General features: G+C 41.6%; 2 protein-coding genes across 8 annotated transcripts in view; one reads left to right on the top strand and one right to left on the bottom strand.

The window, feature by feature from the left end:
- The window catches only part of AK8 (adenylate kinase 8), a 174,488-nt gene extending 169,252 nt beyond the window's left edge, over positions 1-5,236 (bottom strand). The window contains exons 1-3 of one of the 4 annotated variants that reach the window (XM_072632804.1): positions 5,101-5,232; positions 4,426-4,608; positions 2,413-2,497 (exon numbers count right to left, since the gene is read on the bottom strand). In XM_072632804.1, coding sequence (XP_072488905.1) covers positions 2,413-2,494 — 82 coding nt within the window. In that variant the 5' untranslated portion in view covers positions 2,495-2,497; positions 4,426-4,608; positions 5,101-5,232. Of the gene's footprint in view, positions 1-2,412; positions 2,498-4,137; positions 4,609-5,100 lie in introns of those variants that run through there. The other 3 variants (XM_072632805.1, XM_072632802.1, XM_072632806.1) reach the window with 3 other exon arrangements.
- A 40-nt stretch (positions 5,237-5,276) lies between these two features.
- On the top strand, positions 5,277-20,289 carry SPACA9 (sperm acrosome associated 9). Of its 4 annotated transcripts, XM_072632812.1 has the most exons (6): positions 5,328-5,442; positions 11,879-12,056; positions 15,408-15,610; positions 18,236-18,383; positions 19,037-19,097; positions 19,456-20,289. In XM_072632812.1, the coding sequence occupies exons 2-5, from the start codon at positions 11,913-11,915 to the stop codon at positions 19,046-19,048; spliced, it is 507 nt and encodes a 168-aa protein (XP_072488913.1). In that variant the 5' UTR covers positions 5,328-5,442; positions 11,879-11,912; the 3' UTR covers positions 19,049-19,097; positions 19,456-20,289. The 4 variants fall into 4 exon arrangements, with proteins under 4 accessions (XP_072488912.1, XP_072488910.1, XP_072488913.1 ...); XM_072632811.1 differs by lacking the exon at positions 19,037-19,097 and having other exon boundaries at positions 5,277-5,442; XM_072632810.1 differs by lacking the exons at positions 5,328-5,442; positions 19,037-19,097; positions 19,456-20,289 and adding exons at positions 9,999-10,155; positions 11,059-11,289 and having other exon boundaries at positions 18,236-18,600.
- Positions 20,290-20,776: the final 487 nt, after the last annotated feature.

The raw sequence follows: 20,776 nt of genomic DNA on the forward strand, positions 1-20,776 counted from the left end.
TAACTGTTTTCAAATGAAGGAAATAATTTTTGAAATCCCATCCAGCTCTTACATCTTAGTCTATGATGTTAAGTAAAGGAAATTTACAATTCCTATAGGATTCAGTATCCAGAGCATCAGTTTGGTGCGTATCTCTTTTTTTTAATGTGCTCTTGTCTCTCTTCAAGACTGTAAGCTCCTATAGGACAGGGACTTGTCCTATTTCTCACACTGTTATAGCGCAGTGTCTTGCAGTCAACACTCACAAAGTGACTGTTGTTACTTTTTCCTTTTACTTAGCTGATGAGCTCATTTCTTAGCTTGTCTGTCAGATAGATCCTATTAAAAATGGTAACACTCTCTCATTTTTATGAAATGTTTAAGGTTTACCCAAAAAATACTCTAATAGAAGAATGTCAAACACTATTCATTAGATAAGAGAGACAAAACATTTTTGAAGGAAAGAAGGGAGGGACATCTTCCTGGTGACACTTCCTAGCTGCGTGGCCCTGGGCAAGTCACTTAACCCTGTTCACTTCAGTTTCCTCAGCTGTAAAATGAGCTGGAAAAGGAAATGGCAAACTATTCCAGTATCTTTGCCAAGAAAACCTAAAACAGCTAAACAACTCCATTTAAAATTCTACAAGGGCTTACCTGCAAAGGAACCTTCAAATTCCTTTGCCCTGATATTCAATGCCTTCCCCAACGATGGTGCTATACTAACTTTTTCCTCAATCTACTTGCCATGTCTCCTTCCACAAACATGCCCAGCACTTTTCTGCCCCCCATACCCTTTCTCATACTATTCCCTATACCTAGAACATTTTACATGCTCCTCTTCAGCGTTTGAATTTTTATCCATTTTTAAAGCTCAGTTCAAACACTGCTTCTTCCGTGAAGACGCTCTTCTATCAGTAACAAATTTCCCTCCTTGAGACTCATATAGCAATACATTTTCACACTTTTCTAATACAGGAACTTTGTCCCATCTCCTAAAGGAGTATCAGAGTATAAAGACTTCTTTGCACTTAAGTAAACATATACTATTCTCTATTTGCCCTTAGGCCCTATAAGTTCATCATTTTGGCTTGAGGGAAATCAGTTAATCAATCCTCCTGATAACCCACCCCTCCCTCACATTACACATTTATTATGTGATATTGACTACTACGGTTATCTACAAGAAGTGTTATAACTCCTAACTAAGCCCTAAATTCCATGAAGAGACTATGTCTTATCTAAACTTCAGATCTCTCCAGCACCCAGCACGTAAAAGCTCTACTCATAGTAGGTGCTTAGTAAATGATTATTGAACTGGCACACAAAAACTTTTGTAGGAGGTCCAGTCAGATCTAAAAGCAGCAGGAAAAACTAGTTTCTAGATTAGAAGAACTTTCCTGCCCTAAGAGTATAAGATTAATTTGATAGGTGATGATGGCCTTGGGTTATGCTAGAGGCCTGAAAAGGAAAAGAACTTGGTTTTCTCTTCGGACCACACTTTGAAGAGATATGAAATAGTCTGGACAACTGATAATACCCAACTCCAATCCCACCTAGGCTATCCTGAGACTACACTGGAGCTACAAATGATGTGGGCCGGGCATGATAGAGTCAGCTGGACGCAATTTGCATGGTAAGAGAATTTCTCACTCTCCTTTGTTCTTCCGCCTCTGCCCACTACTACTTAAGAGTATTTCACATTGACAGCCATCTGAACACCACCATGAAGCATCGATGCCCAAAGCCCCTCTCAGAATCTCTAAGCCCTAATTTCACTGATGCTCTAGTAGGTCTTTCATAATGGCTTATGTTCTGATTTGAAAGAAACATCAAAGCACCATGACACCAGTTCATCCTGACAGCTCATGCAGAACAGAAATGATAGTTCACTTGTGCGTAGCCAAATATAATCTGCCTAAGGGTGAACAGTTTGTAAATCAAATAATTTGAGAGAGTGTACAAGCATTCCTTGTTCCGGGTACATCTTTCCTCACCAATTCATCAGCTTTGGATTTCTATTCATGCAGATATGTTCTTCAGCAGAAGTGCTCCAAGCACTGGAACTCATTAACAGATAATGAACTAATCAAAAAAGCAGTGATGCTGCCTATCCAGGTAGGACAGGAAGCCAAATTTACACCTGACAAGAGGGGTAATTAGAGACCTTTAATGACAACAGGAAATATCAGATGGGGCACCAGAAGCATTAATAATTGATACCATGGAAGGCTCTAACATTCTCATTTTTATAACTGTTCAAGTGCATTTTATTATATGTGCTATCAAAGAAAGCATCTAATTAATTAGCCATTCCAAATTCCCTTCATTCCATACTCCCCTTAAACATAAGAAGGAAAATTAAACTCTCAGATTTTCTATCAAAGATAGATCACTATAATTACAAATATTGAGTTGTAGTTCTTGAGATCTCACCCATATCATTGTCTCGTTGCAAGTGATTCAACATAAACTGAATGGGTTCCTTTGGTTGGTGAATCAAGAGTTCCTGTAGCATGATCTGCAAAGAATTGGGGTCAGATCAGAAGGAAACAAAGTCAGCATCTCATGAGATTCAAAGGTTTTTTAATGCCCAGCCATAGACCCTGGGAATCTCTAGTCTGGCAGATGCTGCCACAGATATAACTGATCATAATTTCCTATCTTGCTATCAAACTCTCCCCCTTCCCCTACCTCCTACAGGCTCACCCAAAATGCCTAGGGTTCAACATGCCAGTTGGCAACTATTTGTGTCCAGATGGGCAGAATGACAAGAGAGATGACTCTTTCAACTGAAATTTTGTGTATTTTGGGTGAGGTGGGAAATGGGCACCAAGAGACAAAGTGGATCTACTTCTTGTCTAGTGAACCTTTTACAACTTTAGGCCCGAGCAAAGTTTCAGAGATCTGGTAACAATGTATACAATATTATTAGTGGGATAGACATAGCAACGGGGAAAGGGATAAACAAATATTGCTTTATCCACAGGTCTCTCTGTTGTCTCTCTCTTTGGTATTTTCCAGAGCAGTGCCCTCTACTGAACTTCACTACAGTCTGAATGGTGTCTGGTATTATCTAGTCATGTTCAAAAAAAAAAAAAAAAAGGAAACAAGGAGAAAAAGCATGAAAATTAGCAGTTTCTGATGGAAGCTGAATATGCATGTATGTCAACAAGGATTTTTTAAAAATTTAAGATAATTACTAAGAAATTTTAAATCACACCCTAAAGGGAGCCAATACAAAAGTTGTAGGGATTACACTGGCCCCCAAGGTAATGTTCCAACTTTAGACCTTTCTAGGCCTCAGTTTCCTCCTCTATAAAACAAAGGAGTTGGAATAAATGGCTTCTAAGGTCCCTTCCACCTTGATATTCAAAGATTCTAGGGTTTCCATAATCACTCTTCATCCCCAGAAGTAATATGCTGAACTCACTGAACACAACACTTCCCCTTTTTCTAACAGTTTAAATTTGTTCATCTATTTATAAAAGTTTATTTAGCTCTTTCTCTCTTCCCAGTCTCTTCAGTGCTTTTCAAAGGTGTTGGCTATTTTTGCAAGTATCTGTTTGCTGATAAAACTTTTCCAAAGCCAAACCCTCCCTTTAACTGTTGTCAGGAGGATTAAACACAAACTACAGCAAACTTCTAAGTACTAATTACTGCAAACGGGGATGGAGGAACTCTGTCAATCCCAATTCTCCACTGGAGAAGCATCTAGGAATCCTGATTGAGTCCTTGACGCCCCTAAATTTGGTCCTGAACGTCTCTGATGGGAAAAGCCCTTTTAGTGGGACCCATTCTATGGAGCCCTGGGTCCTTCGCTGACTCAGGTCAAGGCCAGAGTGAGGAAAGCCCTTCTCTTTTATCTATTCAGGCCGTCCGAAGAGATGAACGAGGGGAAACAATCTGCGGACTTGGTTTTCCTACCGACGACTTAGCTGCAGAAAAACCACTTTACAAGGAATCACGATCCCCATCAACTGCTAATTCTGCAATAGAGGCTAATAAATGAGGGGTGCCGCTCCCACCAGCCATTCCAGTCTGTCTGTCTATCCTGTCCCCATACACAAGATATGGGCGACCCCGAAAGTCGCGATGCTGCCCACGCCCGAGTTGAGACAGGAGAGGGAGAGGAAACCCTGAAGGAGCTTCCCATGGCACCTGCATCAACTCGAAGATATGATGGTGCTCTCCATATTGAGGCATTTCCACTGGGATATGGTGGGGGGCTGTGGTGGCGTCCATGTCGCCGACAGTTGTAGAAGGAATAGTTTTAGCAACCTACTCGTCGCTAGGGACGCGAACGCGCCGCCTAGTGCGTCATCCACCCCTGGCCGCCCCCCGCTCCGGGCCACAGCTCCACCCAGGATGGGCTGAAGGTTTGGATGGCCGCTGGTGTATACCGGCACTCGAGCCCCAGACCCTGCGAACTGATCGGGACCTACTCACATCGTTCCCTTTGCTATCCAACTGCCCAGTCTTTTCCTTTCTTCCGAGTGTCCCCGCTCTGGTCTCGTGACACCCCCCTTTTAATTCCGCGGGGCAAGGGCGCTTATCTGGACAGCTCACCCCTTCCCCCAAAACTGGATAAGTTTCTGGATAAGGAACCCCCAACTTTGCCGGCGCTGGCCCCTGTAAAGGAAAAGCACACCGTATCTGGACATCAGGAGATTTAGTAGAATACTGTTTTTGTAACTCTACCACTGTGGAAACTCGGCTAAATTCTTTTCCCTCTCTGGGGCTCGATTTCCCCATCTGTAAAAGAAAGTTGAGGTACATGATATCCTCTCAGAGTGACGTTAAGCAAGTCATTTCCCTCTCAGGGCCCTCAGATTAAATGATGAAGCTCTCAGATCCATCCACATTTTAGAAGCAGGCATTTAAATCCGGTACTTTGGGTTAACTCAGAGCTCAGGATGGTCCTACTTTTGGGAGGATTTCAGGCAGGGAGAAAGATGAACTAGAAGAAAACTTTTGGGATCGTTTAATCTAATTCTCTTGTTTTACTGAGGCCCTGAAAGATTCAGTGATTTGCTCAAGTTTACAAGGGGAATCCGTGACAGAACTGGAACTGGAAATCATGTCTCGATTTCTAGTCCCATGGCTCATTTTACTCAAGCTTACATGGCCACTTCAGGAAAAACTATGCTTCTGCCGCCCTTCCATTCTCCCAAGCACACAGGAGCATAAAAAAAGACCATCCCCTTTCCCTACCCCCAAATGGAGAACCAAGCTCCTGGAGTAGGGTTGCTTACTGAGAGGGGATTGCCTCGTGACCCAGTTGCCATGGTACCCACAGTAACAATAGCCCTCTAGCCCCGCCCCCTTCCTGCCTCTGTCTTTCCCCCTCCCTCTTCCCCTCTCCCCCCTCCCACCCCGGGCAGTGCCCGGGGCCCACAAGCACCAGTGGGGTCGCAGCAGCTCAACTGACTCCAGGCAGGAAGCCGCAATTTCTGGACATGAAAGGTTAATGAAAATGACTGGGGGGTGGGTTTACACCTGAGGGGGGCAAGAGCCAGTTAGTCCCCAGTATCAGTTTTCCTGTCTTTTCTCTACCTTATTAACACAGGGCAGGGTTGGCTAGAGTGATAGGATTGAGAGGAGAGGATGAAGTTGCAGATATGTAAGGTGTCCCCAGCTGGCTACTAAATCTCCTATACTGGAAGTATGGTTTCTATGAGTGCTTCAGACCAGTGGTTTCTGAGTCCTGACCTTGGGCAAATCATTTCCCCTCCCTGGGCTTCAATTTCCCAATCTATAGAATGAGGAGTTTGGATTAGATAATCTGGTCTCTAAGGACCTGTCCCTTCAAATTTCATGGCCCTGTGATTTCCATATCTGTTAAGGGGATGCAGGTGAAGTCATCACAGTCAAGGAGAAGTGCCCCTGTTTTGGGGAATCAGGCACAAGGTTAGATGTAGTGGCCCCTTTAAGCCTGGGAGAGACACCTTAGAGAGAATTAGAATTAGAATCTCTCCAACCAGTCCTTCTGGGATAGCCATCTGTCTCAATATCGTGGGTGGAGGTTGAAATCTTGAGGGTTTTTACTTGACTGTTAATGCTTTCTTCCTGCAAAACTTGCCTCTACCCTTGGATTTTTTGGACTCTGCAATTGGCAATGTAACTGCTGAGCCTGATTCCTTAGGGGTTTCCATAGAGTCTAGAGTTACCCTATGCCAATTTCAAAGCAGTTTCCTCCAAAGCATTCTCTTTATATTAATTAGAACAGTTATTTCATTATTATTCTACAGACCAGCATTTCCCATACTGCTGTTCTAGGAAACTCTGGAATCGATAAATATTCTGTGGGAAAAGTTTGAAGCTAGTAGAGTCTTGTTTGCGTACCCCTCCCCCATTTTAAAATGAAATTTATATATAAATATATAATTTTAAAATGAAATTTATATATAAATATATAATTTTAAAATGAAATTTATATATAAATATATAATGAAATTCCATATGTATCAGACAATTTTTCTATATGAAAATGTTTTTTACATGTAGTATAGCCTCTACTTTGTTCCAAAATGTCCTCAACTCTTATTTTTCCCTTCAGGGAAGAGAGGAAAAGGATTCCAGGCACACACAAACTGTACTCCTCTCCCCCTACTCCATTTATTTAGTTTGAAATTTTCAGTGCTTTGGGCCTGTCATTTATGCTCCCACTTCTGAAGAACTCGAATCCTCCTTGTTACTCCCTCTGCTCTGTTTGTTAGAAATCCATCTACCATGTATACACACCACCCTGAGAGGTTGAAATCTTGTCAACCAAACTTAATCTGATGAGACAGCAAAGATGTTCTGCTAAGGGCCTACTGTGGGCAAGACAGAGTGAACGTGTTTGAAAAAATTAGAGAATCAAACTTAACTCCAGCATTGAACTTTAGTCCTGTAATATGGACTTAGGGTTTTCTAGTATCCTAGGAAAAACTTTCTACTACAAATCAAATCATGAAGCCAATACCAAGTCATGAACTGAGAAATATAGAAACTCATTTCATTTCTGGGTTGTGCTATTGTATGTATACCTATCATGGTTTCTTTTAAACAAAAATTATTCAAGGGATTTGTTTGAAGAGTATGTGATCTATGTTAAGTATTGCCTAACCAGTTCAGCAGACCCAGCGTTCCCTTGTGTTACTAACACCTGAGTGACCTGGGAATTAGCTTAAAAAATTCAATAGCAGAAGATGAATTGTTATCTCCAGTTGCGGGGCAGACAATTTTCATTAAGAGCAGTAGTGTTTGGTGTAACTGTAAAGAAGGTTTGTTTTGTTTTTTGTTTTTTGCTGTTGACTATGATTCTTGAAGACTTTACCTGGTGGTTCTTTAAACCAACAGTTGCCACCTCCAGACTTGGTTCTCTCTCAGCATTCAGACAAGATTTACAACAGAGGGCCCTTCTGCCAACTCCTTATGTGGCCTTGGGCAAATAAATCACTTCCTCTCTTGGGTCTCAGCTTCCCCACCTGTAAAATGACAGGGTTGAATCAGATGCCCTCTAAGCTCCCTTCCAGCTCTGACCAGCTGGAGGTTTGGAGGGTCATGGTCCTGGCTTGGTATGACTTAAGGAAGACTCTTCACTTCTTAGGTTGTAGTTTCTTTATATACAATTTGTCTCTAAAGCCCTTTGCAGCCCTAAAATACCACGATTCCTTCAATAGCAAACTGTTTTCTTAAAGTGTATCTCACTTTGTGGGTTCATCAAACCCAAATGAAGAGAAAAAAAGGGGGGAGGAAGGGAAATGACACCACTGCCACCACCACTACCTTTCCTTGAACAGGGAACAAAAGGAAATCTGCAGTTTGCACTGGAGAGGTTCACTTCCTTCCCTGGACATTTATGAAATGGCTTGCCTTTCCCCTCGTTTATTTTAGGCCGTAGGCACTTTTCATACCATTATTTAATCTTCTTTTGCAGCCTGGAAAAATACAAATCAATTAAAGCCTAAAACCTATTGGGTAATCATTTTTTCCTCACTCACTTCTCCCCACACATCCTGCACTTTGTGACTTTCATCCATACTAATTTGGTTGCAAGTGACTCTTGTACAAGGAGACATCACTTTGGATAGCTTATTACAGCTGCTCTCTTGACATGGATTCTGTGTGCATGTCATAAGTCACTAGGATCAAGAGCAGAGGCAGCTTCCCTCTCCAGGGCTTTTGGAACCACTAGACAAGATGGCTTTTGCATCCCAAGAGAATTTGACATCCAAAGGGGTACCTTATTGGGGCCTAAGCACTTTATCTGGTAGCCAAACTTGACCCCTGTCTCTTTCAGAGCTGAGCATTCAGAGGCACAACATAAGTCGGACATTCCAGCCATAGCTACCACAAGTGGGATTGTGAGTAAGAGTAAGTTTCACTAGAATGGACTGATAGGGCAAGAAATGAAACCTCTGTGTAGGTATAGAAGGAACCCTACCAATGTACAGTCCATGGCCTTTATCTGCAGCCAACTGGAGGACCAACATGCTTTCTCTCTCCCCACTTTTGCATTTAGCCCATTGAATCCTGGAGGCAGATTTAGGTAACTTTCTATCCTTACTGTTACTTTTGGGATCCACTTGTACCTGTGGATATATTTACAGAGTGAGCTCATATGCATGGAAATGCTACCTTCATTCAACACACATTAAGTGCTTTGTATATTGCTGCAGTTAGGCTTGAGAAGATATGTTCTCAAGCAGGTTATAAACTAGTTAGGAAGATAAGACGGGTGCAGATGAATGGAATACAAACTACAATGTGCAGATATTAAAGTCTGAAATGTTATAAATTGCAGGTTGGATGTTTCCTTGTGTCTCCTACAGACATACACACACATACACACACACATACACACACACACACACACACACACAGTTTTTTCCTACATCAGTGAGTTCATGGTGATGGAAACTCCACTAATACAGAAGATCTGCAACTCAATCTTAGAGAGTTGGGGAGAGGGGAGCAGGACTAAGAGGTCAAAAACCACACATCATACACCTAGTATATATGTAGAAGAGAAAGAAGCTGGTTCCAGGTTTTTCTGCCTGGAAGGTCTTATGTCAATATACTGCACAGACAGAGCTGCCTATTAGATGAGTTTTTCGACTTCCCCTTTTACACCTTGTTCTTTCACTCAATTCCTCTGTCTGAGATTGGCTCCATATCATTGTTGCTGTTAAGTCATTTCAGTCACTTCTGACTCTTCTTCACCCCATTTGGGGTTTTCTTGGCAAAGATACTGGAGTGGTTTGCCATTTCCTTCTCCAGCTCATTTTAAAGATGAGGAACTGAGTGAGACAAAGAGGGTAAGTGGTTTGCTCAAGGTCACACAGCTAGTAAGTGTCTAAGGTCAGATGTGAACTCAGGAAGATGAGTCTTCCTGATTCCAAGTCAGTGCTCAAGACCCATTGCACCACTGAACTGCCCTGGCCCTATATCACTTCTACACAAATTTTATTAATACCCAGGGGAAAATTACCTTTTTTTTCTGAGTCATCCGAACCTAAAAATTTCCTCCTAAATGACTAAAGCATTTAACTGTTGTCTCCCTTTGGCATCTGACTTCCTACTTCCTTCCATCTCCTGTCATGAACTTTTCCTGTCTTATTTCTTACGTTTTTATTTTACAGGAGTTCTATAATCTTCTCTAGGGCAAGGTCTGTCTCTTTTACTTCTGTATAAAGCACAGCCTTGTGCAGGCACATATTCAATAAACATCTATTGATAGATTGATAGTTGACCAGGCAGGCTAGTTAAGGTCACCTAGTCACAGGCCTTATCTTGTTCCTTTACTATTTTCTCTTGTTCCAAGGTTGGGGAAAGGGCAAGGCCAACAGTAAGTCCATTTTTCTTTCTTTCTTCTTATACCTGTCTAGCCCCAAATTAGACTCCCATTGTACTTCTCACCAATTGTCCAGGGCCTGACTTCCCACCCCAACCCCACCCAAACCCCACTCCTCTCAACACATACCTATCCTCCCATTAGAATATTACTAGTTAAAACAGACTTTTTCTTGATCCAGGAACATTGAAGTTTCCCTTGTACCCTTCAACACCAATGACAACAACAATCATCCTCCTGACAACAAGAGTCAGAGGTTAAGCAGAAGTCTTATCTCTCCCCACCAATCCCCAAACTTCAGAGAAGGTGGCATCTAGATAGCATTTCCCGCAGAGCAGGTATTGTTCTCCCAGACCGCTTGAGGACTTGACTTCATCATGGTTGATGGATTACTCCATTATCTTTACAGTAGACTATGGTACATGATCATCTATAGTCCCTCCTGGTTTCTCAGTTCCTTCATTACCACCACACTAGCTTACTGCTCCTGATTCTGAAACTGCCCTGGTTCTCCCCTCATAGAGACAAGACTAAGCTAAAAAGGCCTCTTTTTTTTTTCTTCTGAAGTTTACACCTTACTGACACTGTCAGCTTTCCTTAGAGTTGGCTTTACTTGAGGAGAATGATGACCTTCCTTCCCAGCTTTGCTTTTCCGAGATTCTGTCACCTTTTGTGTTAGATACTTGGGCTGTCATTTCTTATTGTCCCCAAGATTCTGGGGAAATCTATAGAGTACTCTTTAAAGAAGTCTAAAAGAAAGGAAACAGAGTCAGGGGAAACTTTTTGTTTTTTAGGATATAGCGAATGATTTTAGGTAGAGGTAAAAGAGAGAAGGGATTGCAACAGATATTGGGAAATATTGTAAGAAGCAAGATTCTGTGACAGAGAAAAGAGGGAGGCATGGGAAATAAAATTGAAAATATAAATAATAGTAAAGTTATTAATGACCTTAGAATCCTTCTAGCCCAACTAGCTCATTTTTCAGAGGTTCAGAGACAGGAAAAGATCTACCCAAGGTTAGTGGCAGAGTTCAAAGTCTCCTAGACCCAGGTCTTCTGAATCCCAGAGACCAATGCTCTTTGACTACACCAGTTAGAGGGGTTAGCCCTGGCAAGGAAAAGGATACTTCCTTCTCAGAACAGAACTGGCTAGAGAAGGGGAAAAAAGAAAACTGAAGATTTTATGGGGTATGCAGAAAAGGAATCAATGAATTTCAAGTTGGATAATCTCCATATTTCCAGAATACAAAATGAAGGTATTTACCAAGAGTGAGGGAGGAAGGAGTTGGGAGTCCATTGCTGAGAAAGGTGAATAAGGTTTAGGAAAGCTTCTGCGGGGTGGAGAAAATGGACCAAGGGAAAATGCACCAAGTCAAGAGATGGAGTGATTTGTTCTTCTTCTTGAGAAGCAACAAGGATACCAGCATCACTGGACTGCAGAATATGGAGAAGTTGGGGGGAGATAAGTAAGAGGTAAGAAGAGTGGGATGGTAGGAGTATGATAGGTCATAAGGGGCTCTGAATGCCATATGATTTTGTATTTAATCCTGGAGGAAACAGGGAGCCACTGGAATATATTGAAGGGGGCAAGGGAAACTGAACACATATAGTTACCATTCATTTTTTCACAAAAATAGAAAGGAAATCTAGATTACATATATGTATAATACATGGAAAGGTAGTCTGTTACCGTATAGCCAGCAAATTCCATGAGGGCTGAGATTAAGTGAGCTAATCTTTGTATTTCCCTCCTAGGACATAACCTAGTTTCTTACTGGAGTAGGTGCTTAATACATGTTTACCAAATAGGTGGATGAATTTGTAAAAGATTCAATTTAGATTCTACTTATTAAAATCTCCCAAAAACTAGTTCTCCACTCCAGAAAACCAAGGTAATGCCTTGCGCCTCTGACGTTCAGAATTCAGGACCCTCCCAGAAAAGAGGGTGTGAATGGATAATTTTCTCTTTGTTTTTGAGCACATGTGGGGAAGATGCCCACTATGTGAATTCAGTGCTCTGGCCAACAGAAGACTCATTCCCTCTTCCTTATCGGTCCCTTAGGATTTTAAGACTTCTTAAGTGACCTTCAAATACAATGAATGAGGTGAAAGAATTACTCAGGAACATCGAACAGAATTACAAACTTTTCCAGCAACAACAGTTCACTTTTATTGCTGCCTTGGAGCACTGCCGGGAGAATGCTCACGACAAGATCAGACCCATCTCGAGCATCAGTCAGGTATGCGGGTCTCTCCTAGGAAATGTGGGAGGTGGGGGGAGGTGATGAGGCCACAGAAAGACACAGAGAACAGCAGCAGATTCTAAATCAGGCCAGCTCACAGGCATGTTCTAAATAATAGGGGCAGTGTCTTGTGCAAGTTCCAGGAATCCGGAAGGACTGAGGCAAGAAGTCACAAGAACAAGGGGTTTATGTTGAACTCTTAGAACCCTTGACCAGCGCGGTGTTTGCTGTAATGTCACCCTTTACTCTCCTCAGCTGAACCTTCTAAACTTGCCGGAATGAAGGGACTCACTTACTGAAGGATCCATTCAGGTCAGGGAGAAGAGATTGGTAGGCTTTGTTCTGCAATCTCAAATCTGGAGGGCAGGCCTTGTTAGATCTCTCCCCACTTTGTGAACAGACATACCCCTCACAAAGCTCTGAGGACGTTATGATCTAGGGAAAAGAACATAATTGGAGTTCAAGGGCCTAGATCCAAATCTTTCTGCCATGTTACCTTGGGAAAGTCATTTTCCTTTTCTGGGCTTCAGGACCATTCTTTCATTTGTAGACTAAAGTGGTTGAAATAGATTGTTTCTAAGTCCTTTTGCAGCTCTAGATCCTAGGGTCTCTAGGTCACTAGAGATCTGTGGGTTTGGCAACAAGGGATAAGGAAGACTCCCTATTTCTTAGCACTGTGTACTAGGATCCTCTATTAATATTCAATCAATGTTCAAACTTATACCAAGCTGACTTAGCCTTCACAAGTGCCTAAACTTCAGATAGGAAATAGCTATGAATATTCTTGGTAAGTAACGTTTGGTTCTGTTTCCAATAATGTTCAACTTGACAAGCCCTGCCTTTCTTAAACAGAATGAGGTGCTTGGAAAACAAAGTTCTTGTTAATCACCACACATACACACCTGGATACCAAGGACCTTTCCTGGTAGTTACCAGGGACTGGTTTAGGTTCTCCCTCTCACCCCCACCCCATTCCGATAGGCTGGGATGTGCTGGAACCTGCCCCAACAGGCCACAGAGTCTATTGTTAAGTTTTCTGTGTGAGCATTTACACCTAGCGGCAAACAGTACAAATCAGGGTTTGCGTTATTGTTTTGTTGATTGTTTAGTGGTGAGGAAAATGTTAACAAAGATTAAATTTAAAAGTGTGTAATATGTATCCCCCACTTTTACTCCCACCCTGCCTAGCACTGGCTATAGGTATGGCAATTACTTTTTGTTACTACTCCCAGCCCCCAGGCACACTTAGAGCAGACCAAGATTGGGGCAAGGGTCCAAGGTTACATTCCACTCAAAAAGGAAAATCAGAAGGTAGTGGTTTTCTGTGGAAGAAATGAGAAGGAATGATCTGAGGGGAAAACAGCTTCCAGTTAGGAACAAAAGGCAACTGCACCAAGAAACACCAAAGCTAGACTTTAAAGGGAAGACTTGCTGATTATAAGGCTGCTTAGGGGAGGTTGGGCCATTCATGATGAAGTGTAGGAGAAACTCTTGTGACTCTGTAATGGTGAGAGTAGCAGACCTTTCTGGTGGAAAGAGAATGGGTTGCTTAAACTCTGCGGTCCCATCCAATCAGGCCACTCCTATGGCTTAGATGATTGTTAAATTTTCAGTGTGAGCATTTATACCTCAGAAATTGCAAATCCTAAAAACTGGGGCTTGACTGATTGTTTTGTTGATTGTCTAGACTTGAGAAATTGATGGAGAAAATGTTAATAAACTCAGATTAAACTTTAAAGCATCTAGCGTTTAGTCAGATGTTCAACATTTACCAGGATACTCTTGCTTCCAAGCCTAAGATGTTTCCATTCTTACACTTCTCTTCTGCACTTATATTCTATTTTGTATTATGATTATTGGTATAAGTGGCAAGGTACTCCTACCAAGTTGTGCCCTATCTTACCCATTTTTGTGTCTTCCCCAATGCCTCACAAAGTTCTTTGACCCGAGTAGGTATTTTATAAAAGTTTAATTGAATCTCATTTTAGCTACAAGTGAGCTGCTAAGTTCAGTCACTTGAAAACTTAATGGTCTTTAGCAAATTTTCATGACCAAGGAAAGACTGTCATCCAGTTTTACTAGTTCAGTAATCAGAAAGTGAAAGCGTTCTCAAATTTCTAGGGAAAGAGGGAAAAAAGAAAATTTTCCGCATTCCACCTTAAAAATACAAAACCTCTACTGTTTAAGGTTGTTGGTTCCATTTTGCCAGAGAGAATGCCATTACTACCAAAATAATATTTCCTTCTTTAAAACACTTGGAAAATATTGGAATTGCAGGTTGCATTGCTGGACATGTATTGCAAAAAATGTATGAAAATCCAGATGATTTGTAGTGTAAAATTTAAATCCTGGAGCCTGGATGAAAGAAAGGGTGCCTGCCTCTAGCCCCTTACCCTACTATGAACTCCAAGGTGCTTCCTCATGTGGATAACCATGTCAACTCCATGAGTCCCTGGTCCTTTGCTAAACTTCAAGACAACCCCACCACTGAGTTGGGCTAACACAGTGGTTCTCAAAGTGTAGCCAATCTACTAGAAAAATTTCCATAGCATTCATGGCAATAACGTTACAATTTATACTTTATGTTATGTCCCTAAATAATTGTTTCCTTAGGATATTAGAGATAACTAGGTGCACATCAGATGGAAGGCTGGAAAGAACTGAGTTCAAATAGTGTTTCAGACACTAGCTGTGTGGGAGTGAGCTAATCATTTAATCTCTCAGCTTCAGTTTTTTCATCTGTAAAATGGAAATAATAATAGCACCTACCTCCCAGGTAGGTACAACAAAAATCATTGTTGTGAAAATTAAATGAAAAAACATTTGCAAAGCCCTTTGCAAACCTTCAAGTATTATATAACTCATAGCTATTATGACTATATTTTAAGAAAAAGCTCTCAACTAAAGTAGACTCATTCATTGATTAACACCTAGGAACAGAGGTATGCCCTCATAGGATTTAGAGGTAAAAAGTATATTAGAGATAATCTTGCCCAACCCTCATATTTTACAAACACAGAAACTAAGACTCAGAAAATTAAGTGACTTGTCTAAAGCCATTTAATTACTCAATTATAAGGATTCAAACACAAATCTTCTGACTCCAAAAGCAATGTTCTTTCCATTATGCCACAAAAGGGATGGAACCAAACGAGCCTCACAAACAAAAGGATTTGAACCAAAGCGTTGGTTACAAAGTTTGAGCCTTCCAAACTGAAGAAGTCTGCACTGAAAAAAATACTAGTTGGGCTCTTTCTGGGTGGCCCCAGCAGGGGTGTGGATGTGGGGAGGAAAGTGTCAATGGGTGGGAACACCATTGACCTATGTCACACTCACATGCTCCTGCAGGTGCAGAACTACATGGAACACTATTGTAACAGTAGCACTTATAGTAGGATCCTTCACATGTTCCTGAAAATCTGCACTGAGTTGAGCAAGCTCTGCCAACAATTTGAGTCCCTGCATCCTGGCACCCCAGCCACCAACAACATCTTGGAGAAATGCAAAATCCTTGTCAGCCAAAGCAATGACCTGAGCAGCCTGCGGGCAAGGTAGGGACTTCCTCATTCCCACCTCAGACCTTGGGAGGAGTTTCTGCAGAGTCCTGAAGGACTAGCCTTCATTCTTTCTTCCTTGCTGAGGTTGGAGGAGACAACTGTTGTCTTGAGTGCTGGACTTAAGAGACCTGGATCCAAGGCTTTTTTCTGATATTTACTAGTTGTGTAGTCAATTAAAACTCATCAGGCTCCAGTTTCCTCCTCTAAATAAAAGTAATGCTAATACTTTTAATATTTGCCTCCCAAAGTTACTGTGAGCCAAGCATTTTGCAAACTCTAATGTCCTACGTAAATACTAAGTATCATTACCTGGGGGTAATCTCAGAACTGTCATCCTTCATTCCTATTTCTTCCATAGCACTGCACAGTGGAATTGTCCAAATAACCTTCTAGAAAACCACAGGCCAAAGAAGGGACAATTCAGAATCTCAAGATTCACTAAAGCCAACACCACCCTGAGGGGCAATGGAAAATAGAGCCCTATCAAGTAACACAATATAAGTGCTCCAAAGAGTCCCAGGTCCTTAGACAGCTATGCTTTCCATAGATTTCTTGACCCACCCTCATTCTCTTCAAAGGGATCTGTCTATAGCAGGGGTTTGAAAAGACAGTGAAGCAAAACTAATTTGATTTTGAGACTGATCTACTTTGCTAGATCTTCACTAATCCTGGGTATTCCTTTAAGGTTCTGTCCTGGGCCCTTATCTCTTTCCCCAATCCCACTGGATAATTCAACACCTCCCTCAAGTTCATTTATCATCTTTATACAGTTGGTTTCCAGATTCCGGCATCCAGCCAGCCCTACCCTTTCTCTTAAGCTCCACTCTCCCATCACCTCCCATCACTTCTTTGGACATCTTGAAACTAAGTTCTCGAACTCAACATGCCCCAAACATATCTTTGCCTCCAAACCTTCCCCTCTTCCAAATTTCCCTATTGCTGTGGAGGGGGCCTGTTATCATCCTGCTCCTAGAGACTCATGACCTCAGTGTCACTTTCAACTCCTTACTGCTACTCACCCAGACATCAACAAATCTGTTGCCAAATACCTATGAGATCAATGTAAAACACTTTGCAAACCTTAAAGTGTTATGGAAATGCTAGTTATTATTATCTTCAAAATGTCTCTTGTACATGTCCCCTTCTGTTCACTTGCACAGCCACCATCACAATTCAGCCCCTCCCTGCTTCTTCTCCCTTGGACTATTGCAATAGCTTTCCGATTGGTCCCCCTGACTTAAGTCTCTCCATAGTCCAATCCATCTTTCACTCAGTTGTCAAAGTGATTTTCCTAAAATGCAGGTCTGCCTCATGTCACCTCCCTCCTCATCTTTTGTTTGGCATTTATAGCATTTTACAACCTTGACTCCTTTCTACCTTTCTAGTTTTCTTATGTTTCACTCTCCTCCATGTATGTTACACTGGCCTTTCTTGAGGTTCCTTGCATATAACAAACACTCCCTCTTCTGACTCTATGACTTTTCATTGGCTAGTCCCCATGCCTGGAATGCCCTTCCTCCTTCCCTCCACATTCCCTTGCTTCAAAACCCAGCTCAAATCCTATGCCATAGATTGTTAGCTCTCAGAGGTCCTGCCTATATCTGCTGCACATCCCCTTGCACACAGTATACTACCATTCATTTCTTCAAAATGTGTCATCTTTATTACTAATCAGACACCTCTAGTCCCCACCCCCCTCACCCAGTACACATGTATCTAGACAATGGACTGGGGAGCCAAATGTAGATAAGGGCACACAGAAGCAGCATACATTGTCGTTCATCATTTCAGTTGTATCCAACTCATTGTGACCCTCTATGGGGTTTTCTTGGCAAAGATAACTGGAGTGGTTTGCTATTTCCTTCTCCAGCTCATTTTACAGATGAGGAACTGAGGCAAACATGATTAAGTAACTTGCCCAGGGTCACATAGCTAGCAAGTGTCTGAGGCTGGATTAGAACTCAGATGTCTTCCTGACTCCACGCCAGCAGTCTATCCACCGAGCCACCTAGCTGCCTTGCTCTACATATACCCATTCCTTATTTAACTGGACAAAGTTCGTCCTGATAAAAGTTTAGGCAGCCTAGTCCCCTTCTAGCACCCACTCCCACCCCCAAACCCAGCCCAGTGAGAGAATGAGGTTGTAGTTATGAAGCATTTCTACTAGAGAGGTAAAGGTAGTCTTGAATCCAGTTTCATGCTTACTTGCTATCTGTGTGACCTTGGACAAGCCACAACTTTTCAAGGCCTTTTTCTTCAGCTATAAAATGAGGGAATGAGAAAAATTTAATGTCTTTCTCTGCTCTAAAGTCATTGATGGGCTCTATCCATTCCTGCTCTGGGGTCACTCTTCCCCTCCCTACAGTGCTCAGCTATTCTCAGGCATGCTTTCGTGGATCACCCCACATCCAAATCTACATGTAGGACCTATGGAGCCTTCCCCTGCTCTCCAAAAGCAGGGTTCTACCTGCCATGAATGAATTACATGGCACTGAGTGACTATAGTTTGGCAAGATCAAGTGTTAACCAGGGCTTAACAAACCCTTTGCAGCAAAAGGATGGGTCTGGGTAGGAATGACTGACTCCTGCTTACTAAGCCTGGTCTTTTTCCCACCATAGATACCCGCATGATGTGGTCAACCACTTGAGCTGTGATGAGGCAAGGAATCACTATGGAGGAGTTGTGAGTCTTATCCCTATAACATTGGACTTAATGAAAGAATGGATTGCCCACTCTGAAAAATTACCACGTAAAGCAGTTCAACACGTGAGTGACGAGGAGGGTGAAAAGAAGAGCACAGGAGGCAAAGTTAGCTGCCATTCCGTTGCCACACAGACTTTGGCTAGGAAAGAAAGAAATAGGGATCCCAAGAAACATTACAAATTTAGAAAGAAAAATCAAAGGAAAGTTTTCAAGCCTCCATGGAGACCACCTGGTGGACCTACCCTTTAAAAATTAAAGCCAAATATATTAAAATGGATAAGTTGGGGGTGGTTTCTTATTTAATTTGGTATCCACTGAGCTTTCCACTTCTATTAGTACCCCAGTCCCCCATAGCTTCTGCCATATCTTCACTTGAAAATGGGCTGGTCCAGACATTACCATAAGCCACTTCCCTTTCCTTTTCCCTCCTACTCTAACTTTTCCCAGCCTATGAATCAGGTCATATACCAACAAAAGAAGGTCTCAACTTAGGTGAGAAATAATTAGAATAGGTGGTATAATTTACTACTAAGCAGTTGTGTGACCTTGGGCAAATCACTCTGGGCTTTAGTTGAGGAGGTTCATCCTATGAATAGATTAAAGGAATGAATGATGATGGGGGTGGTATTCAGAATAAAGGGAACAGGGTGGCTCCACTAAAACTTTACTTTGTGAGCTGCCTTATCTTGGTCTAAAATTCCTCCCTTCCCATACAGGTGAACAAGTAGGAAAAGGAGGGAGTAAAGTTTCCCCCACCTCCTCCACTAGACATACCTGGTGAGTCAAATCACCTGGGTTCTGTTCTCTACACCAAGACTATCATGTACCTTTGGTCAAGTCATATTTTTTCTCTGCCTTTGGTTACCTGCCTGTAAAATGAAGATGTTGCTTTGCTTCCCACTTTATAGGAATGCATATATTTGCTGTGACCTTTTAAAGTGCTTTTAGCTCTTTGAAGTAAAGCTAGTAACTGAATGGGATCAATTCATACTCCCTATCCCCTATTCTTACTAGTATGCCATATTAGCAGATTAATCCTACTTCAGAATCATTTGTGGTCCAACATTTTTTTAATGTGTCACTAGCATCAAGCCCTACCAGTAGTGATGTCTGACTGTTGGTTTTCCCTTTACAGGGGGCGACTTAGCTTCTGTACTCTTGTTTCCTCGGGGGAGACACTCAAGAATTAAAGTGCTCCACCAGCCATCTGGCTTGGTTTACTGGGATTTTCCCCTTACTGTACCCTCGATTTATCCTAAAACATCCAAGGACATCAAACTGTCATCAAACAAGCAGAAATGATTATGCCTTTTTCATTGTAATCTAGGCATTACTTGCCCAATTAACATATAATCTTATTAAACTAACCACAAGTGTTACACGAGAAAGAATCCTAACTTTAAGTTAGCTAGAGTAAAAAAAGGGGAGGGATGATTCCTTTTTTTTAAATAGCCTTAAACAGCAGGGTCATTTAGGGGGGTGGAGAGGGTAAGAGGTGGGTGGAAGAGAAGATACAGACAAACATACCTATATCTGACATTACTTTAAGATACAAAATTTGCTGAGATCAAATGAGATGTCATTCTTAGGGTGGTAGTGGTATATAAGTAACTCCTCGTACATCTAAGGGAAAAGAAGTCCAAAATGGTCACAAAGGCAGAGTTCCTTGCAAAGTTAAGACTTTCAGTTGTCTAATGGAGCTAACTTACTACACATTTGAGTTGTCAAAATTTTAGTTAATTTGAGTTAACTTATGTTACAAAACCTTAACATAAATCAATTCCTCCATAATCTTTGAGGTTCACAAAAGAAGCAAATGTTCTGAAAGTGATATAAACAGTACTTCCTAGGACAACCACAAATGTTGCAAATATTTCTCTAATCACTGGTGTGTTGACTCTATCTAGTGGGACCTAAACAAAATAAGGACAAAGGTAGACAAAGAAATAAAGTCAATTTTTATATATTATTTTACATTACTATTGTTTTATTGTTCACCTTGTCTCATCTAAAAATTCCTCTGCGTGAGGCTGAGTACTGAACAAAAATCTGACAACTCAAGCATATCATTCATCTACCAAAGTATTCCAGGTAAGTGTTAAGAAGTTCGTAACCTTTGGATATAAGGAGGATACTCCTGTTTTCAACTAGTTGTTTACTGTTGATAGTGTTTACACCAAGTTACCCATTCTTGTCTGGTCCCTTTTTGGTCATAACCAGGAGGTATGATCCACATACATACCAGTCTCTCTGCTATGGATTCAGTTAAAAGAAACATTAAGTATCTATGTGTGAAACCCTGGCAGCCTAGGCATTAGGTATTAGCAAACAAACCCCAGATCTTGAACTTGGTAACACACTGTCCCTAGCCAAGTTTCCAAGTACACAGACTGGTTAAGTTAGTTATACTGAAAAGAATTTTGTATGTTAAAGAGAACTAAAATCCTATTTTTTAT

Source organism: Notamacropus eugenii, chromosome 1 (genome assembly GCF_028372415.1).
Source record: "Notamacropus eugenii isolate mMacEug1 chromosome 1, mMacEug1.pri_v2, whole genome shotgun sequence".
Lineage (NCBI taxonomy): Eukaryota > Metazoa > Chordata > Mammalia > Diprotodontia > Macropodidae > Notamacropus > Notamacropus eugenii.